Below are 16909 nucleotides of genomic sequence, written 5' to 3'. Positions count from 1 at the left end.
TATCCCTCTGCTCAAGATTCAGATTCCAAGGAGGGAACAACCTATTGGCCTAGCTTGCCTCACCAGTCATCCTCTTGGCTGGCTGAGAAAAGTGGCCCTGAAAAGTCCCACCTGATTACATCTAGTGGGGAAGAAGAAATTCCTCCAAAGATGACATTTGGAAAGGAAAGTGGATGCTAGACAGAAAACAGCAGTATATAACCTGCCCTGGTAACCTTAACACTTGCATTGAAGAGTATTCCTGCCTCTGTCCAGTGAGAAATTGCACTGTAAAGATGCTCAGTGTCGGAGTGCTGGACTCTGAAGTGAACTAAGAGTGAAGATCATAAGCCATATGCTGATCCCTCTATTTGATCAGAAGTAGAAGATCAGGGACATCTCAGGCTGGTTCTAGGTGTAAGCCATTAAAATAAATTGAAGGACTTTCAGAAGTCAAATAACAAAGAGAGGAAAATGAGAAAAATTAATCCCCACCAAAAAAAAAAAAGCCAACCATCTCATCTGGAAGGCTAACAGGTTCTTATCAAAATTTGGTCCCTTATCCGTGGCAACAAGCTGGTCCACCTTTAATGGACTTAGAATAAGACAGACACCTGATGAGAGCATTCATCTCTATGAGGTCAGGAAACTTCTGAAAAACTGAAACACGGTATGAATTATTGAAGAGTTCTGCAAAGACCCAGGCTTTCCAAATCTTTTTTATGGTATCAGGTGACACATCAGATACTGATTTGGGGATAATTCTATTACCAGATGATGATAATGTAAAGTATGCTGTAATATAGTCTGAAAGAAAAATGATTGCCAAGGGAAAGAAATTTATTTGTCTTCTTTAAGGAAAGAAATTTTGGCAATTATTTGATCCATAACATCGTCGTTTATGAGAGTACCCTGAGGACTAATCATTAAGCTTTTTAACACTAGGATAAAAAATTGCATGGAGGAGCAGAGGTGGCAATGGATGATTTCAGGACTTCTAGAAAAAATATTCAACATTTCCCAGCTGTGACAATCCTTATGGAGGGCCCCTCATTAAAAAAAGTGGAGCCTCTAAATGCTTCTCATGAGTTTAAGAGGATATTATAATTTTTCTTAAGTTAAAATAGTTTCACTTAAGAAATAGAAAGAAAAGATACACAAGGAGAAGAAAATGAACACTTCACCACATCTCCAGTGTATTTCCAGTCATGATAGTGGGAAGATAGAGACATAACAGGGGAATGGGTATATTATAGCATAAAGACAAAATTGTGTCATAATAAAACAAAAGGGAAAATCATGAAGGATTTACTCTCTCTGAACTCTAAGAGGCCATCAGATGAGTCCTGAAAGAAATAGTTCTAAAAGATAAGCTTTACTTGCCATCAAAATAGGACTGCAGTACCAATGTCCTCCAAACACTTGGTAATAAAGATTGGTTGTACAAGCATCTGCTAAGAAATGGGATCCTGAACGCACCCCAGGAGTCTTCTGACAAAGATCAGATACCGCTTGGCCTGGTCAGCTGAGATTATCCAACACCATCATCAAATTCCTTCATTCAAATGCTGGAGATTCTAATGTATCAAGGCTCTCCCTGAATATGGCCAGGACAGACTTCCTCCCCTTGAATAGTGGCAGCATCCATCCAGAATCCTTAGATTTTTTTTGAACTAGACTCTACTTTCTTTCTGGCCTCACCTATTACTATCCTTTCCAAACACCCCTCTGCCCTTTGCCATTGCATCTTAGCTTCTGTCACACTGAATGACCTATAGGACTACAAGCATTTTATGACCCATCCAGCCTCAGGACCTTTGCACAAGTTGTTTTCTCTGCCTTGCATGTCCTTTCCACCTTTGTCTTTCTCTGTCTCTGGCAACTCCTGCCTGGCTTTCAGTATTCAACTTTGTGTCATCTTTTCTAAATTTTCCTCAAACATTCTCCACTGTCGGGTTAGGTATTCTCTTCCTGAATTTCCCTGGCAGTCTTGCAATTAAAGCACTTATGACAATGACTCATAATCACTTACTTACATGTCTATTTTCCTATAGATTGGATTTATCTTGAAGGCAGAAACCACAAAGAGTAGGCAATCCATCAATATCGGTTGAATAAAGAAAGAATCTTTGTTTTTATCCCCTGTACTTAGCATAATACCAGGCACATAGTCAACTTCCTTTGAAACATTTGTTGAATAGATCACAGGCCCTCAAAACCATTTGTTGGATAAATGAAGTGACGGACTCATGATCAGGAAACCCTACGTGCCAGAAATCTGAAATTCCAATATTCTACTTTCTGACTTCAAACACCTATCTTTCTAACTCCCTCAAATTCTGATTTTATGGCCTTCAACCTCATAGACAGGCCTGATCTCTTGATATCTCCATAGTCTACCAAGTCTTTAAAAGCCTTGGTGGGTGTTACTGCCTTCCCTACTCAACCTGCACCCATTTCTCACTGTGAACTTTTAACCTATAATTCCATACTTTCCAGTCTGGTACAGATCTCTACTGCCACAAGTATTCTACTGTCACAGCTACTAAGAATACCACACCAGGATAACATCACACCAGCATGCATGTGGGGCCTTCTGGAAGTCCATGGTCTTCAACCTCAGCTAGAACTTCAGAATGCTGGCCAGTCCTTTATCTTAGAGTCAGCTCCTTCAACCATTCCTCTGCACTCTCCCATCACTTTCTCTCTCCTCAGTCCATCTACCCAGCCACACACACCATGGTTGGCAGATTTCCTTGCCTCCTACTTTAACAGATGATTAAGATAAGAAAGTATCCACTCATCTCTCTGCTTCCACAACAGACTTATTGAAATCTATATCTGTCTGCTGCTCCTTGCCTTCTACATCAGAGGGATGAGATGTCTGCTCTGCAGTCCACCCTCCGTTGAAGGGGAATCGCTTTGTATGTGCTTTCAGTCTCATCTCCTTTCCCTCTTCTATTATAGGATCCCACTGTATGTCAGACTCCTCTTCAGCTCTGTATCCTCCCCCAGCTTTGACCTACACTCTTCTATCCTGTGTCAGTCAAGCTACTGGTAGTCTCTAATTTATCATGTGCCATTCATTCAGCCAACACAAAGTTTTGTGATGCACAGGGACAAAATAAAACAGAAATGTGATTCCCCTCAGAAATTTAAACTCTAAAATCAACATAAATGAATTAGTAAGCAGACAGAACAATGTCCAGGTCACAGAGAGACAACAGCAAGGCAATTGGTCCATAAATCAGCAATCTCCATCTGAGGAAAGGTGCCTTAGCCCCAGGACTTTCAGTATTTTAGTTCCATAGTAAGGAATGCATTTATGCATACACAGTGTCACTTACATTCTACAGTTTACCTCATTTTGAACCCTTCTGATTTTATTTGGTTCCCTATGTAAGGTCCCCCCCTGCAGAGGGAGAATCGCTCATTTCAAGGGAGTTCAAGGCAGGGGATATATATTAATTTTCCTGCTAGAACTATTTTACTTCACAAAGAGAGGACTAAACACAGCAAATCTTAAAGTTCATAATCTAATGTTAAGAAAAGAGCAATAAATCATTCATTTTTACCAGGGGTTTCAAGTCTGGACTAAAGTAAGGAATGGCACACTGTTACCGTCAAGTAGTTCTGTAGAGAAGAACAGGTTGCATCTTTCTCAAATATTAGAAGAGTTTTCTGCATCAAATAAATTGCTTTAGATAGCTTATTCTTCCTTATTTTATTCATCACACTTAATTCTGTAAAAGCAGACAACTGTTTTACCAAAAGGGCAACATAAAAACTATCTTGAAGAAATTTAGAAAAGCATTTTATCCAAATTTTAATTACCTGTAAAACAATCAGGGCTTGCAGGTTTTTTTAGCTTCTCTGTACCTTTGGTAGATGTATTTTTGCTCACAGTTGGAGTCTGCAAAACTGAAGAAGAAGAAAGAGAAGAAGAAGACTGTCGTTACAATTAGGCTTACATTCAAGAAAGGAAATATTTTCTAAACACTAAAGAGTAACTATCTATTTGTAAAATTATTGCTTCCTCTATCATTCAGTTCAGCTCAGTTCAGTCGCTCAGTCACATCCGACTCTTTTTCAACTCCATGGACTGCAGTAGGCCAGGACGCCCTGTCTATCACCAACTCTCAGAGTTTACTCAAACTCAAGTCCATTGAGTCAGTGATCCATCCAACCACCTCATCCTCTGTCATCCCCTTCTCCTCCTGCCTTCAATCTTTCCCAGCATCACGGTCTTTTCAAAAGAGTCAGCTCTTCTCATCAGTGGCCAAAGTACTGGCGTTTCAGCTTCAGCATCAGTCCTTCCAATGAATATTCAGAACTGACTTCCTTTAGGATGGACTGGATGGATCTCCTTGCAGTCCAAGGGACTCTGAAGAGTGTCCTCCAACACCACAGTTCAAAAGAATCAATTCTTTGGTGCTCAGCTTTCCTTATACTCCAACTCATACATCCATACATGACTACTGGAAAAAACCATAGCACTGACTAGATAGACCTCTGTTGGCAAAGTAATGTCTCTGCTTTTTAATATGCTGTCTAGGTTGGTCATAACTTTCCTTCCAGGGAGTAAGCGTCTTTTAATTTCATGGCTGCAATCACCATCTGCAGTGATTTTGGAGCCCAAAAAAATAAAGTCTGACACTGTTTCCACTGTTTCCCTATCTATTTCCCATGAAGTGATGAGGCCAGATGCCATGATCTTAGTTTTCTGAATGTTGAGTTTTAAGCCAATTTTTTCACTTTCCTCTTTCACTTTCATCAAGAGGTTCTTTAGTTGTTCTTCACTTTCCTCCATAAGGGTGGCATTACCTGCATATCTGAGATTATTGATATTTCTCCCGGCAATCTTGATTCTAGCTTGCGCTTCATCCAGCCCAGCATTTCTCATGATGTACTCTGCATATAAGTTAAATAAGCAGGGTAACAATATACAGCCTTGACGTACTCCTTTTCCTATTTGAAACCAGTCTGTTGTTCCATGTCCAGTTCTAACTGTTGCTTCCTGACCTGCATACAGATTTCTCAGGAGGCAGGTCAGGTGGTCTCGTATTCCCATCTCTTCCAGAATTTTTCAGTTTGTTGTCATCCACATAGTCAAAGGCTTTGCCATAGTCAATAAATCAGAAATAGATCTTTTTCTGGAACTCTCTTGCTTTTTTGATGATCCATAGGATGTTGGCAATTTGATCTCTAGTTCCTCTGTCTTTTCTAAAACCAGCTTGAACATCTAGAAGTTCACACTTTACATGCAGTGTAGGGCCACCCAAGACAGATGGGTCATGGTGGAAAGTTCTGACAAAATGTGATCCACTAGAGAAGGGAATGGCAAACCACTTCACTATTCTTGCCTTGAGAACCCCATGAACAGTATCAAAAGGCAAAAAGATAGGACACTGAAAGATGAACTCCCCAGGTCGGTAGGTGCCCAATATGCTACTGGAGATCAGTGGAGAAATAACTGCAGGAAGAATGAAGAGATGGAGCCAAAGCAAAAACAACACCCAGTTGTGGATGTGACGGGTGATGGAAGCAAGGTCTGATGCTGTAAAGAGCAATACTGCATAGGAACCTGGAATGTTAAGTCCATGAATCAAAGCAAATTGGAAGTGGTCAAACAGGAGATGGCAAGAGTGAACGTCAACATTCTAGGAATCAGCAAACTAAAATGGACTGGAATGGGTGAATTTAACTCAGATGATCATTATATATACTATGGTGGGCAAGAATCCCTTAAAAGAAAAGGAGTAGCCATCATACTCAACAAAAGAATCTGAAATGTAGTACTTGGATGCAATCTCAAAAACGACAGAATGATCTCTGTTCATTTCCAAGGCAAACCATTCAATGTCACAGTAACCCAAGTCTATGCCCAGACCAGTAACACCAAAGAAGCTGAATTCAAACAGTTCTATGAAGACCTACAAGACTTTCTAGAACTAACACCCAAAAAAGATGTCCTTTTCATTATAGGGGACTGGAATGCAAAAGTAGGAAGTCAAGAAACACCTGGAGTAACAGGCAAATTTTGCCTTGGAGTACAGAATGAAGCAGGGCAAAGGCTAGTAGAGTTTTGCCAAGAGAACATACTGGTCATAGCAAACACCCTCTTCCAACAACACAAGAGAAGACTCTACACATGGACATCACCAAATGGTCAACACTGAAATCAGACAGATATATTCTTTGCAGCCAAAGGTAGAGGAGCTCTATACAGTCAGCAAAAACAAGACCAGGAGCTGACTGTGGCTCAGATCATGAACTCCTTATTGCCAAATTCAGACTTAAATTGAAGAAAGTAGGGAAAACCACTAGACCATTCATGTATGATCTAAATCAAATCCTCTATCATAGGTCATCTTTTTTCATTAATAGATAAAAATTCAAACAAACCTAATAGAGTTTTATCATTAAATTCTTTTATTAGCCACATTATGAGAACATGAAGAATTTTCAAGTTATAAAAATATTTGATTTTCTATTTCACCTTAAATAAAATCATCTTGAATGTTGATAAAAAGGATCCAGCCTACTTTTGGTCAATTTCCTTTCTCAAAAGCTTTTCAAAATTGCTCCATCCATGGTCCCTGCAAGAGTTCTGGGTACCACATGAAGATCTCCACTCTGCTCTATCTGTGGCTGATAAAATCAGTGTCTCACAAACTATTGCCAGCTGGTTATGAGCAGTGAGAGATCCTGATGGGTAGCTGAGACTGACCATCATGGTGGTCCAGGAAAGAGGTAGCAGGATGAGGAAAAAGAAGATGAAGGTATGCTGACCCAGGGAGGTAGAAAATATATCAAGAAACTTTCTTGATTTTCTAGATCTGGTTCTCAAAAGAACTGGAAATAGGGTACCTGTAATAAGCTTACAATAAGCCCTTTTATTGAGGTTTAATTATTTGTGCTAATGCACATGAGCCACCATGGGATGATGACTGCCTGATGAAAAGATGTCAACAGACATCATTTAAAAATATAAAGTTTCTTTAATGGCAAAGGATAAGGAAATTTACCTGCATGGAAAACAGAAAATAAAGCACCATTCTCTCAGCACCTAGGGTATTATAAATGCTAATTAAGTAATAGTTCTCATGATGATAATCACTGGAGATAAGAAAGATGAGACTGCAAGAAAAAATTTAATGCCCAATACAGGAGTTACACTTTATAGCACAATCATCAACAGACACCCATTGTAAAGTTCTCAAGAATGACAAAAGCAGTCTTTAGGCAACATTAGTCAGACAGCAGCATAGACAGTAATGCATGACAGGAGGAAAAAAGTGATCACCTGTGCCAGGGTGGTAATTCAATAAGGCAGAGAAAAATATCAAGCAGATCCAGATACTGCAAAGAAATAATAACTAATTCCATGTAAATATATGTACATACATACCTCCAAAATATATAAAGAACTCATATAACTTAATAATAAAACTCTGATTTTAATGGGCAGAGTAACTAAATGACACTTTTCTAAGGAAAATATACAAATAGCTCTCTAGTATATGAAAAGATGCTGAATATCACTAATCATCAGGAAAATGCAAATCAAAACCACAAGGAGATATTACCTCATGCCTATTAGAATGGCTATCAACTAGAATGATGATATCAAACTAGTTAATCCTAAAGGAAATCAGTCCTGAATATTCATTGGAAGGACTTGATGCTGAAGCTAAAGTGCCAATATTCTGGCTACCTGATGCAAAGACCTGACTCATTAGAAAAGACCCTGATGATGGGAAAGATTGAAGGTGGGAGGAGAAGGGGATGATGATGGCATCATTGACTCAATGGACATGAGCTTGAGTAAGCTCCTGGAGTGGGTGATGTACAGGGAAGCCTGGCATGCTGCAGTCCACAGGGTCACAAAGCGTTGAACACAACTGAGCAACTAAACTGAACTGATCATCAAGACGACAAGAGATAACAAACGCTGGCAAAGATGTGGACAAAAGGGAACCACTGTGCACTGTTTGTGGAGGTGTAAATTGGTTAAGCCCCTATAGAAAACATTATGGAGGTTTCCAAAAATTAATAGAACTACTATATGATCCAGAAATCTACTTCTGGATATATTCACAAAAGAAATGAAAATAAGATCTCAGAGATAGCTATGGTCCCATTTTCAATGCAACATTATTCACAATAGCTAAGATTTGGCAACAAAGATATCGCAATGACCTAAGTGTCCATCAATGGATGAATGTAGAAAGAAGATGTGATGCACATATAGAGGTAGATAGATATAGATATATATCACATGCACAATGGAATATTATTCAGTCATGAGAAAGAAGGAAATCCTGCCAGTTGCAATAACATGCATAAAACTTGAGGGCATCATGCTAGGTGAAATACTTATACAGAGAAAGACAAATATTGGATAATATCACTTTTACAAGGAATCTAAAAAAGCCAAACTGATAGAAACACAAAGTAGAGTGGTGGTTGCCAGGGGCTGAGGGAATAGAGAAACAGATATTGGTTAAAGGGTACAAACTACCAGTCATAAGATGAATAAACTCTGGGGAGCTAATATATAGCATGGATCATAGTTAATAACACTGGAGTATATATTTATAAGTTGTTAAGTGATTCTCACCACAAAAGTAGAAACAGCAATTATGTAATGTGCTAGAGTTGTCAGCTAATGCTATAACAATGATCATTTTACAATGTATTAGTGTAGCAGATCTGCACATGGTCCACCTGAACTTACATAATGTAATTGTCAATAATATCTTAATAAAGCTGAGGAGAAAAAAATCTGCACTCAAATATTACTTAATTAACCAGCATTTGATTAAATCTATTTTCAAACCAGTTAATCCTAAAGGAAATCAGTCCTGAATATTCACTGGAAGGACTGATGCTGAAGCTGAAGCTCCAATATTCTGGCCACCTGATGCGAAGAGCCGACTCATTAGAAAAGACCTTGATGCTGGGAAAGAGTGAATGCAGGAGGAGAAGGGGATGACAGAGGACAAGATGGTTGAACAGCATCACCAACTCAATGGACATGAGTTTGAGCAAACTCCGGGAGATGGTGAAGGAAAGCGAAGCCTGGCATGCTGGGGTCCATGGGGTCGCAAAGAGCTGGACATGACTGAGTGACTGAACAACAAACCGTGTATATGATGCGACATAATCCCACCCATCTGGCCCCTGACACTGCTGTCAGAGATATCTTTCTAAATTTTTCAATTCAGTTCAGTTCACGTCAGTTCAATAGCTTCAGGATAATATATAAACCCTTTAACCCTTCAAGCTCTGTGATCTACCTCTAGGCTTAGTTGTATCAGTCTCCCACGTGTACTCTTTACTGCAGCCATAAGAGAACTCCAGCAGTTTCTATACTTCATATAATTGCTTCCACCTTGCTAAAAGTTGCTTTCTCCATTCAAAATGACTGCCTCCGTTTCAATTTTCTTCATGAAGGCATTTGCTAGCTTTCTGGTCAACTCTCTTCTCTTTCAGGAAGCCATCCCTGACTTTCTTGTCAGTTAGACTCTTCTGTGTGCCAAGAGCAAATACTCTGAGTCCACTTCCACTGCATTTATTAACCTTGACTGTTATAGCTAGCTTACTTATCTAGATCTCAAAATTAAGGGCTGTGTCTTTTTTGGACCAAGCCTAAAAACAGTTCCCAGATCTTGATATTCACTTCAACAAATGTTTGCTTAATTAACAAAATACCAATAATTTACTATAATTCAAATAATTTAATTTTTCAGAAGTTTACTGATTTGCTAAGCAAGGTGTAAAGAAATAATGAAAGAAATCTATTGATATTAATCAGGGAAGTAAGAAAAGACAAAGCAACCAAATTTATCTGAAAAACACCCAGTCAACAGGAACATTATTTACAAATCAAATTGATTCCATGCTTGAACATGTCTTAAAATAGATTCAGAACAAGTTATCTGCTTTGATGACTACTACCTTGCAACTGGTCAAGAAGCACAACAGCTATTCGGTGCTGGGCTTGAATTAGTTCAAGATGCAAATCCATTATGAAATTATTCGGTGTGACTGGTTTGCACATGTCTCCATCTACATAGTGGTTGTGCTTCGGTGGAATTGAAGCAAAAATTAAAAAGGAATATAGTTACTGAAATGTACAAAAATAGCTCTACCTATTATTATTCAGGTTATCATTTTATTCTTAGCCTTTAAGTTATGATCACTTCTCAACCCTTTAAAATCTGGCTTACACAATAATTAACCCACTTTCCACATTCACCAATGGCCTTTCAATGACAGGTTCAAAGACTCCTCACCCTCCTTGATTTCTTCTGAGAGGAGAGGAATGTATTTCCAGTCTGTGAGAGGGGAACCACCATAGATCACTCTTTACTTACCCATGCTTCCTAGTTAAGGACAACAAGTCTAATGTAAGAGTTTCTCATTCTCACCGTGGCATAGCAATGGTCAATCACTGATGATCCATTTGGCAAAGCAGTTAACATGCAGTTCAAATTTATGCCACCAATGGCTCTGTCAAGAAGTTCATAGGCCAAAAATAACTGTTCTTCAGGTTTTTTCTAAAGTAATTTTATAAACAAAACAGAAAATTCAGATTTAAGGGAAAATCATATACAACACTTCCAAACTTCACAGTAATTCAAAACCCCCTCCCCGAGGAAGCCACTGTCCTTGAATTTGGTTTCCATTCTTTTGCATGTTTTTAAATTTTTAGTACATATGTATGTGTCCACTAACAAGATGCAATATAGCTTTGTGTGTTTTTGATTCTCTTGTAAAATTCTGCAGTTCATTTTTTTTACTCAACCGTATGTCATTGAAACCTTCTCCTACAACTCAGGGTGTCTGGCAGGGTCTGGTTAAGAACACAGAGCTACTCTAAGTATTCCAAGCAGAAGGGGATTTAATGGACAGAACTAGAAGTGTCCATCACTGCTGGAAGCCCTAGGGGAGCAAAGATCAAGAGAGCTCCCAGGGATGACTTTACCGCATGCAGCAAGCTAAGAATCCAGGAGCCAGGTGACAATCTCAAGTGTCTACCACACTGAAACAAACAAACTGCAAGGGCTTGCTCAGCAAGGCTGATCAATTATCTTCTTGCATCCTCCTCTGCAGTATAAGAACTCTCTCTTCCCTTGTGTATAACAAATTCGTTCAAATACCCATAATTGGAAGACTAACCTAAAACCATACGGTAATGAGATGGTGGGAAATGTAGCTCCAGGTCTTTCTCGCTCTAGTGTGAAGCTGATTACGGAAGGGGATAGCAATGATACCAGCTGACTCTAGTTCAAGGCCACTGCAGCTGATTCACCTTCATGGCTGGGACGAAATGGTAGTATGCTGAGGACTGCATCACAATTCACTTATCCACTCTTCCCCCCATGGACCTTTAGACTGCTATTACTAAAAGTGTGCAATGTTACTATACTAGTCTGAGACTTCTTTACAGGCCTACCTTTTCTTCTGCTTGTCTTTTTTCACACAGCTATGACCCCTAGGGCATGTTGATTAGAAGAATGACAGACATCTAAGTTTTTACATCAGGATAAAGGGATTACTTTTCATCTACCAGCTTCCTTGGTACCTCAGATGGTAAAGCGTCTGCCTACAATGCGGGAGACCCAGGTTTGATCCCTGGGTCAGGAAGATCCCCTGGAGAAGGAAATGGCAACCCACTCCAGTATTCTTGCCTGGAAAATCCCATGGACTGAGGATCCTGGTAGGCTACAGTCCATGGTGTAGCAAAGTCGGACACGACTGAGCAACTTCACTTTCACTTTAATCTTTTACCATAGGTGTAACCATCATTAAAGGGTATCTTGGTTGATACCCTTTATGGGATACAAAAGTTCTCTTCTATTCCTAACTTGTTAAGAGTTATTCTTTAAAAGGTGATTGTCGAATTTCGTCAAATGCTTTTGTTGCATCTCTTTATCTGATGATGTGGTCATATATTTTCCTTTTCATCTGCAAATGTGGTGTATTGCATTATGGAATTTCTAGTGTTAAATCCTCCCTGCATTCTGGAATATACATAATTTGATTACACATATCCATTCAACATATAAATAGCTAGATATTTCCATTCAAGAATCACAGGTTCATAAACAAGGTCCTACCATACAGCACAGGGAACTATACTCAATATCTCCTGATAAAACATAATGGAAAAGAATACAGATGCATAATGAATCACTTCGCTGTAGAGAAGAAATAAACAACATTATAAATCAACTATACTTCAATAAAAGTTTTTAATTAAAAAAGAATCATAGGCTCCGAGAGTTTCCTAAGCAACCCAAGCAGTGTAAATTTGAATGACAAACCAACATGAGGGCAGGCCCAAATTATCAGGAAGAGAGATTTTCTCATGTTTACTCCAGTTCTCAATACCCAAACTGAGAAACCTCCTTACCGAATAGGCAGATACTTTTCTAGTTGACCTTTTCCTAGGATAAGTCTTGTAGGCTCTAACTAAATGTGTGAGTCTGAGTTCCAAGCCCCATCTCTCATGTGTTCAAGGCTCATCATCTCTTTTCCCTAGGTGGTGGTTAATTTAAATTTCTTTGTAACTGAGACCAACAACCTAGCACAGCATCTATTCATAAACTGACCATTCTGGTTTTCAGTTCTCCTTTCTATTTTGGCCCCTGGGATTTACCTTACTTTCTTGTGAACTCTGTGGTGTGCTTGAAGATATTTGTTCAATTTTCTCCAAAATTTCCAGGTATTTTGCAGCAAGAGCTTTTTTCAGGTCATCTAGTTTCCCATTTAGCCACAAACAGAAGTCTCTAAGCACAGCTTTTAACACCAAAAAGTTTCAAAGACCTCCCCCCAACACACACACATTCTAGCATCATCATCACCACCACCATCACTTTTGTCAATATTACAGCTAGTGAAAATGAAAGTTAGTTGCTCAGTCATGTCCAACTCTTTGCAATCCCATGAACTGTTGCCTATCCATGGAATTCTCTGTCCATAGAATTCTCCAGACAAGAGTACTGAAGTGGGTTGCCAATTCCTTCTCCACGGGAATCTTCCCAACCCAGGGGTTGAGCCTGATTCTCCTGCATTACAGGCAGATTCTTTACTATTTGAGCCACAAGGGAAGCCCAGCTAATACTGTAATATCATTACAGCTAATATTGAATTAAAATATGTTCCAAGTGCTAGGCTAAATGCTTTATGTGGACTAATTTTTAAATTACCATAATCCTATGAGGTACTTATTATTCTCTGTTGGGAATGGCTATCCACTTTCGTATTCTTGCCTGGAGAATTCCATGGACAGAGGAGGCTGGTGGGCTACAGTCCATGGGGTCACAAAGAGTTGGACATGACTGAGCAACTAACACTATAATCCATTTGTGAAAAATAGCCATGAATTCAGTAAAACTTTAAAGTAAATTTTCAAAACTATAATTGCAATAGTACCCTATATAATTTTTAAATAGTTGCATGTGTATATGTAAGATATCATATCTTGGCCACCTGATGCCAAGAGCTGACTGATTAGAAAAGACCCTGATGCTGGGACAGAGTGAGAACAAGAGTAAACAGGAGCGATAGAGGATGAGATGGCTAGATGACATGGCATCATCAGCTCAATGGACATGAGTCTGAGCAAACCCCAGGAGATAGTGAAAAACAGGGAATGCTGAAGTGCTGCAGTCCATGTGGTTGCAACTTAGGGACTGAACATTAACAACAAACATGAAAGATACACAGTTTACCCCACCTGCAGACTCTGCTAGGTGAGCATATGGATTTTGGGCGCTCCTTACAATACATTCTCACTCCTTCTCCCCACGTCACTCCCTTCCAAACAGCTCTGAGACTCTAGGTTGAGATTCAGTGCCCTTTGTGAAATGTAAGACAAAAACTGAGTTGCTACCATGTGCCACAATGTTACCAACATCTCATTTGGACTGAGTCACTTAAAAACTACCAGTAGAGGTGGGTCTCTTGTAAGCAGCATATAGAGGGGTCTTGTTTTGTATCCATTCAGCCAGTCTTTGTCTTTTGGTTGGGGCGTTCAACCCGTTTACGTTTAAGGTAATTATTGATATGTATGATCCCGTTACCATTTACTTTATTGTTTGGGGTTCGGGTTTATACACCCTTTTCGTGTTTCCTGTGTAGAGAATATCCTTTAGAATTTGTTGGAGAGCTGGTTTGGTGGTGCTGAATTCTCTCAGCTTTTGCTTGTCTGTAAAGCTTTCAGCAGATGAATGGATAAGAAAGCTGTGGTACATATACACAATGGAGTATTACTCAGCCGTTAAAAAGAATTCATTTGAATCAGTTCTGATGAGACGGATGAAACTGGAGCCGATTATACAGAGTGAAGTAAGCCAGAAAGAAAAACACCAATACAGTATACTAACACATATATATGGAATTTAGGAAGATGGCAATGACGACCCTGTATGCAAGTCAGGAAAAAAGACACAGATGTGTATAACGGACTTTTGGACTCAGAGGGAGAGGGAGAGGGTGGGATGATTTGGGAGAATGGCATTCTAACATGTATGCTGTCATGTAAGAATTGAATCACCAGTCTATGTCTGACGCAGGATGCAGCATGCTTGGGGCTGGTGCATGGGGATGACCCAGAGAGATGTTATGGGGAGGGACGTGGGAGGGGGGTTCATGTTTGGGAACGCATGTAAGAATTAAAGATTTTAAAATTTAAAAAATAAAAGACTAAAAAAAAAAAAAAAAAACCTACCAGTAGAATAGACATTACTGTTATCATCTTACAAAGGAGGACACACATTCAAACAGATTAGTTTATTTAAGATCACATAGTCAACATTAAAGTCAGAATTCAACTCCAAGGCCCCCAATATCAACTGCTATGCCCTTAGGCCATATCAGCGAATCACCCTTACTCCATATACCGCACACCCCCATACAGCTGAGCAGGTAGTGTGTGGCACAAGTTTAGAGGTGCTATTCACACTCTAGTCATCATAGACTTCTATGTTTATTTTGACAATTTCCTAGCAGATGGAAATAAATTATATCAAGAAAAGGGTGCATTTTTCTAATTTAAAAACAGTAGCAATAATTCATAAATGATTTTCAGTTTCTTCATGGTCACTTTCTAAGAAATCCATTTCATTTAGTGCCTTTAATGGCCAGAATTTTTCTATCCAAATCAAAATCTAGTACTTTGTAACCTCTACTAGTACTCCTATTCCTGTACAAAGCCTCACAGAATAAGTGCCAGTATACTGAGTAAGTAATTCTTAAATTCTAGTTTCCTTAAGAATCTATCTGGCAAATTTTTAAGAGCCTCACACCTGAATTACAAACTTTTGAGACCCTCACACCTGAAATTATGATTCACTATGTCCAAAATGGAAAATAGGAAGCTACGTATTTAATAAGCACTGCAAATGATCCCTGGAAAAGCCACTGGCAGACAGCTCTTATGTCCCCTCAATCTCTTACATAGTTCAAACATCTTCTGTTGTCAGTTTCAAATTTCTCAACTCTAAAGACACAATGCAGCATAGAAAACTCAAAACTGCATTCTGTGAAGCCTTTTATTAGAGATGAATATAATATTCAAGAAAGTTCTGATATACTTATGATATTTGATTTATACCCAGTTTCTTAGCACTTGCATTTTTTGTATTAAAAAAGTATATTTTTTAATACAGACAGACAGAAATATAGATCAATGGAACAAAATAGAAAGCCCAGAGATAAATCCACACACCTATGGACACCTTATCTTTGACAAAGGAGGCAAGAATATACAATGGATTAAAGACAATCTCTTTAACAGGTGGTGCTGGGAAAACTGGTCAACCACTTGTAAAAGAATGAAACTAGAACACTTTCTAACACCATACACAAAAATAAACTCAAAATGGATTAAAGATTTAAATGTAAGACCAGAAACTATAAAACTCCTAGAGGAGAACATAGGCAAAACACTCTCCGACATAAATCACAGCAGGATCTTCTATGATCCACCTCCCAGAATACTGGAAATAAAAGCAAAAATAAACAAATGGTGTCTAATTAAAATTAAAAGCTCTGCACAACAAAGGAAACTCTAAGCAAGGTGAAAAGACAGCCTTCGGAATGGGAGAAAATAATAGCAAATGAAGCAACTGACAAACAACCAATCTCAAAAATATACAAGCAACTTATGCAACTCAATTCCAGAAAAATAAATGACCCAATCAAACAATGGGCCAAAGAACTAAATAGACATTTCTCCAAAGAAGACATACGGATGGCTAAAAACACATGAAAAGATGCTCAACATCACTCATTATCAGAGAAATGCAATTCAAGACCACAATAAAGTACCATTTCACACCAGTCAGAATGGCTGCAATCCAAAAATCTGCAAGCAATAAATGCTGGAGAGGGTGTGGAGAAAAGGGAACCCTCTTACACTGTTGGTGGGAACGCAAACTAGTACAGCCACTATGGAGAACAGTGTGGAGATTCCTTTAAAAATTGCAAATAGAACTGCTTTATGACCCAGCAATCCCACTGCTGGGCATACACACCAAGGAAACCAGAATTGAAAGAGACACATGTACCCCAATGTTCATCGCAGCACTGTTTATAATAGCCAGGACATGGAAGCAACCTAGATGCCCATCAGTAGATGAATGGATAAGAAAACTGTGGTACATATACATAATGGAGTATTACTCAGCCATAAAAAAGAATTCATTTGAATCAGTTCTCATGAGGTGGATGAAACTGGAGCCAATTATACAGAGTGAAGTAAGCCAGAAAGAAAAACAGCAATACAGTATACTAACACATATATATGGAGTTTAGAGGGATGGTAGTGATGGCCCTGTGTGCGGGACGGCAAGGGAGACACAGATGTAAAGAGCAGACTTTTGGAATCTGTGGGATAGGGAGAGGGTGGGATGAT

The 16909-nt window shown here is 39.0% G+C and overlaps 1 protein-coding gene across 8 annotated transcripts in view; it reads right to left on the bottom strand.

Annotated features, from left to right (window-relative positions):
- CFAP54 (cilia and flagella associated protein 54) overlaps window positions 1-16909 on the bottom strand; it is a 330206-nt gene that overhangs the window by 263406 nt on the left and 49891 nt on the right. For all 8 annotated transcript variants that reach the window (XM_015094809.4, XM_060413069.1, XM_060413070.1 and 5 more), the window contains 4 exons: window positions 10416-10544; window positions 9943-10069; window positions 3814-3900; window positions 3601-3722 (listed from right to left, as the gene is read on the bottom strand). In XM_015094809.4, the coding sequence (XP_014950295.2) occupies window positions 3601-3722; window positions 3814-3900; window positions 9943-10069; window positions 10416-10544 (465 nt within the window). The remainder of the gene's footprint in view (window positions 1-3600; window positions 3723-3813; window positions 3901-9942; window positions 10070-10415; window positions 10545-16909) is intronic.

This window comes from Ovis aries, chromosome 3 (assembly GCF_016772045.2).
Source record: "Ovis aries strain OAR_USU_Benz2616 breed Rambouillet chromosome 3, ARS-UI_Ramb_v3.0, whole genome shotgun sequence".
In the NCBI taxonomy this organism is placed as follows: domain Eukaryota; kingdom Metazoa; phylum Chordata; class Mammalia; order Artiodactyla; family Bovidae; genus Ovis; species Ovis aries.
Note: the sequence above shows the minus strand (reverse complement) of the source record. Positions and strands in the feature narration are given on the sequence as shown.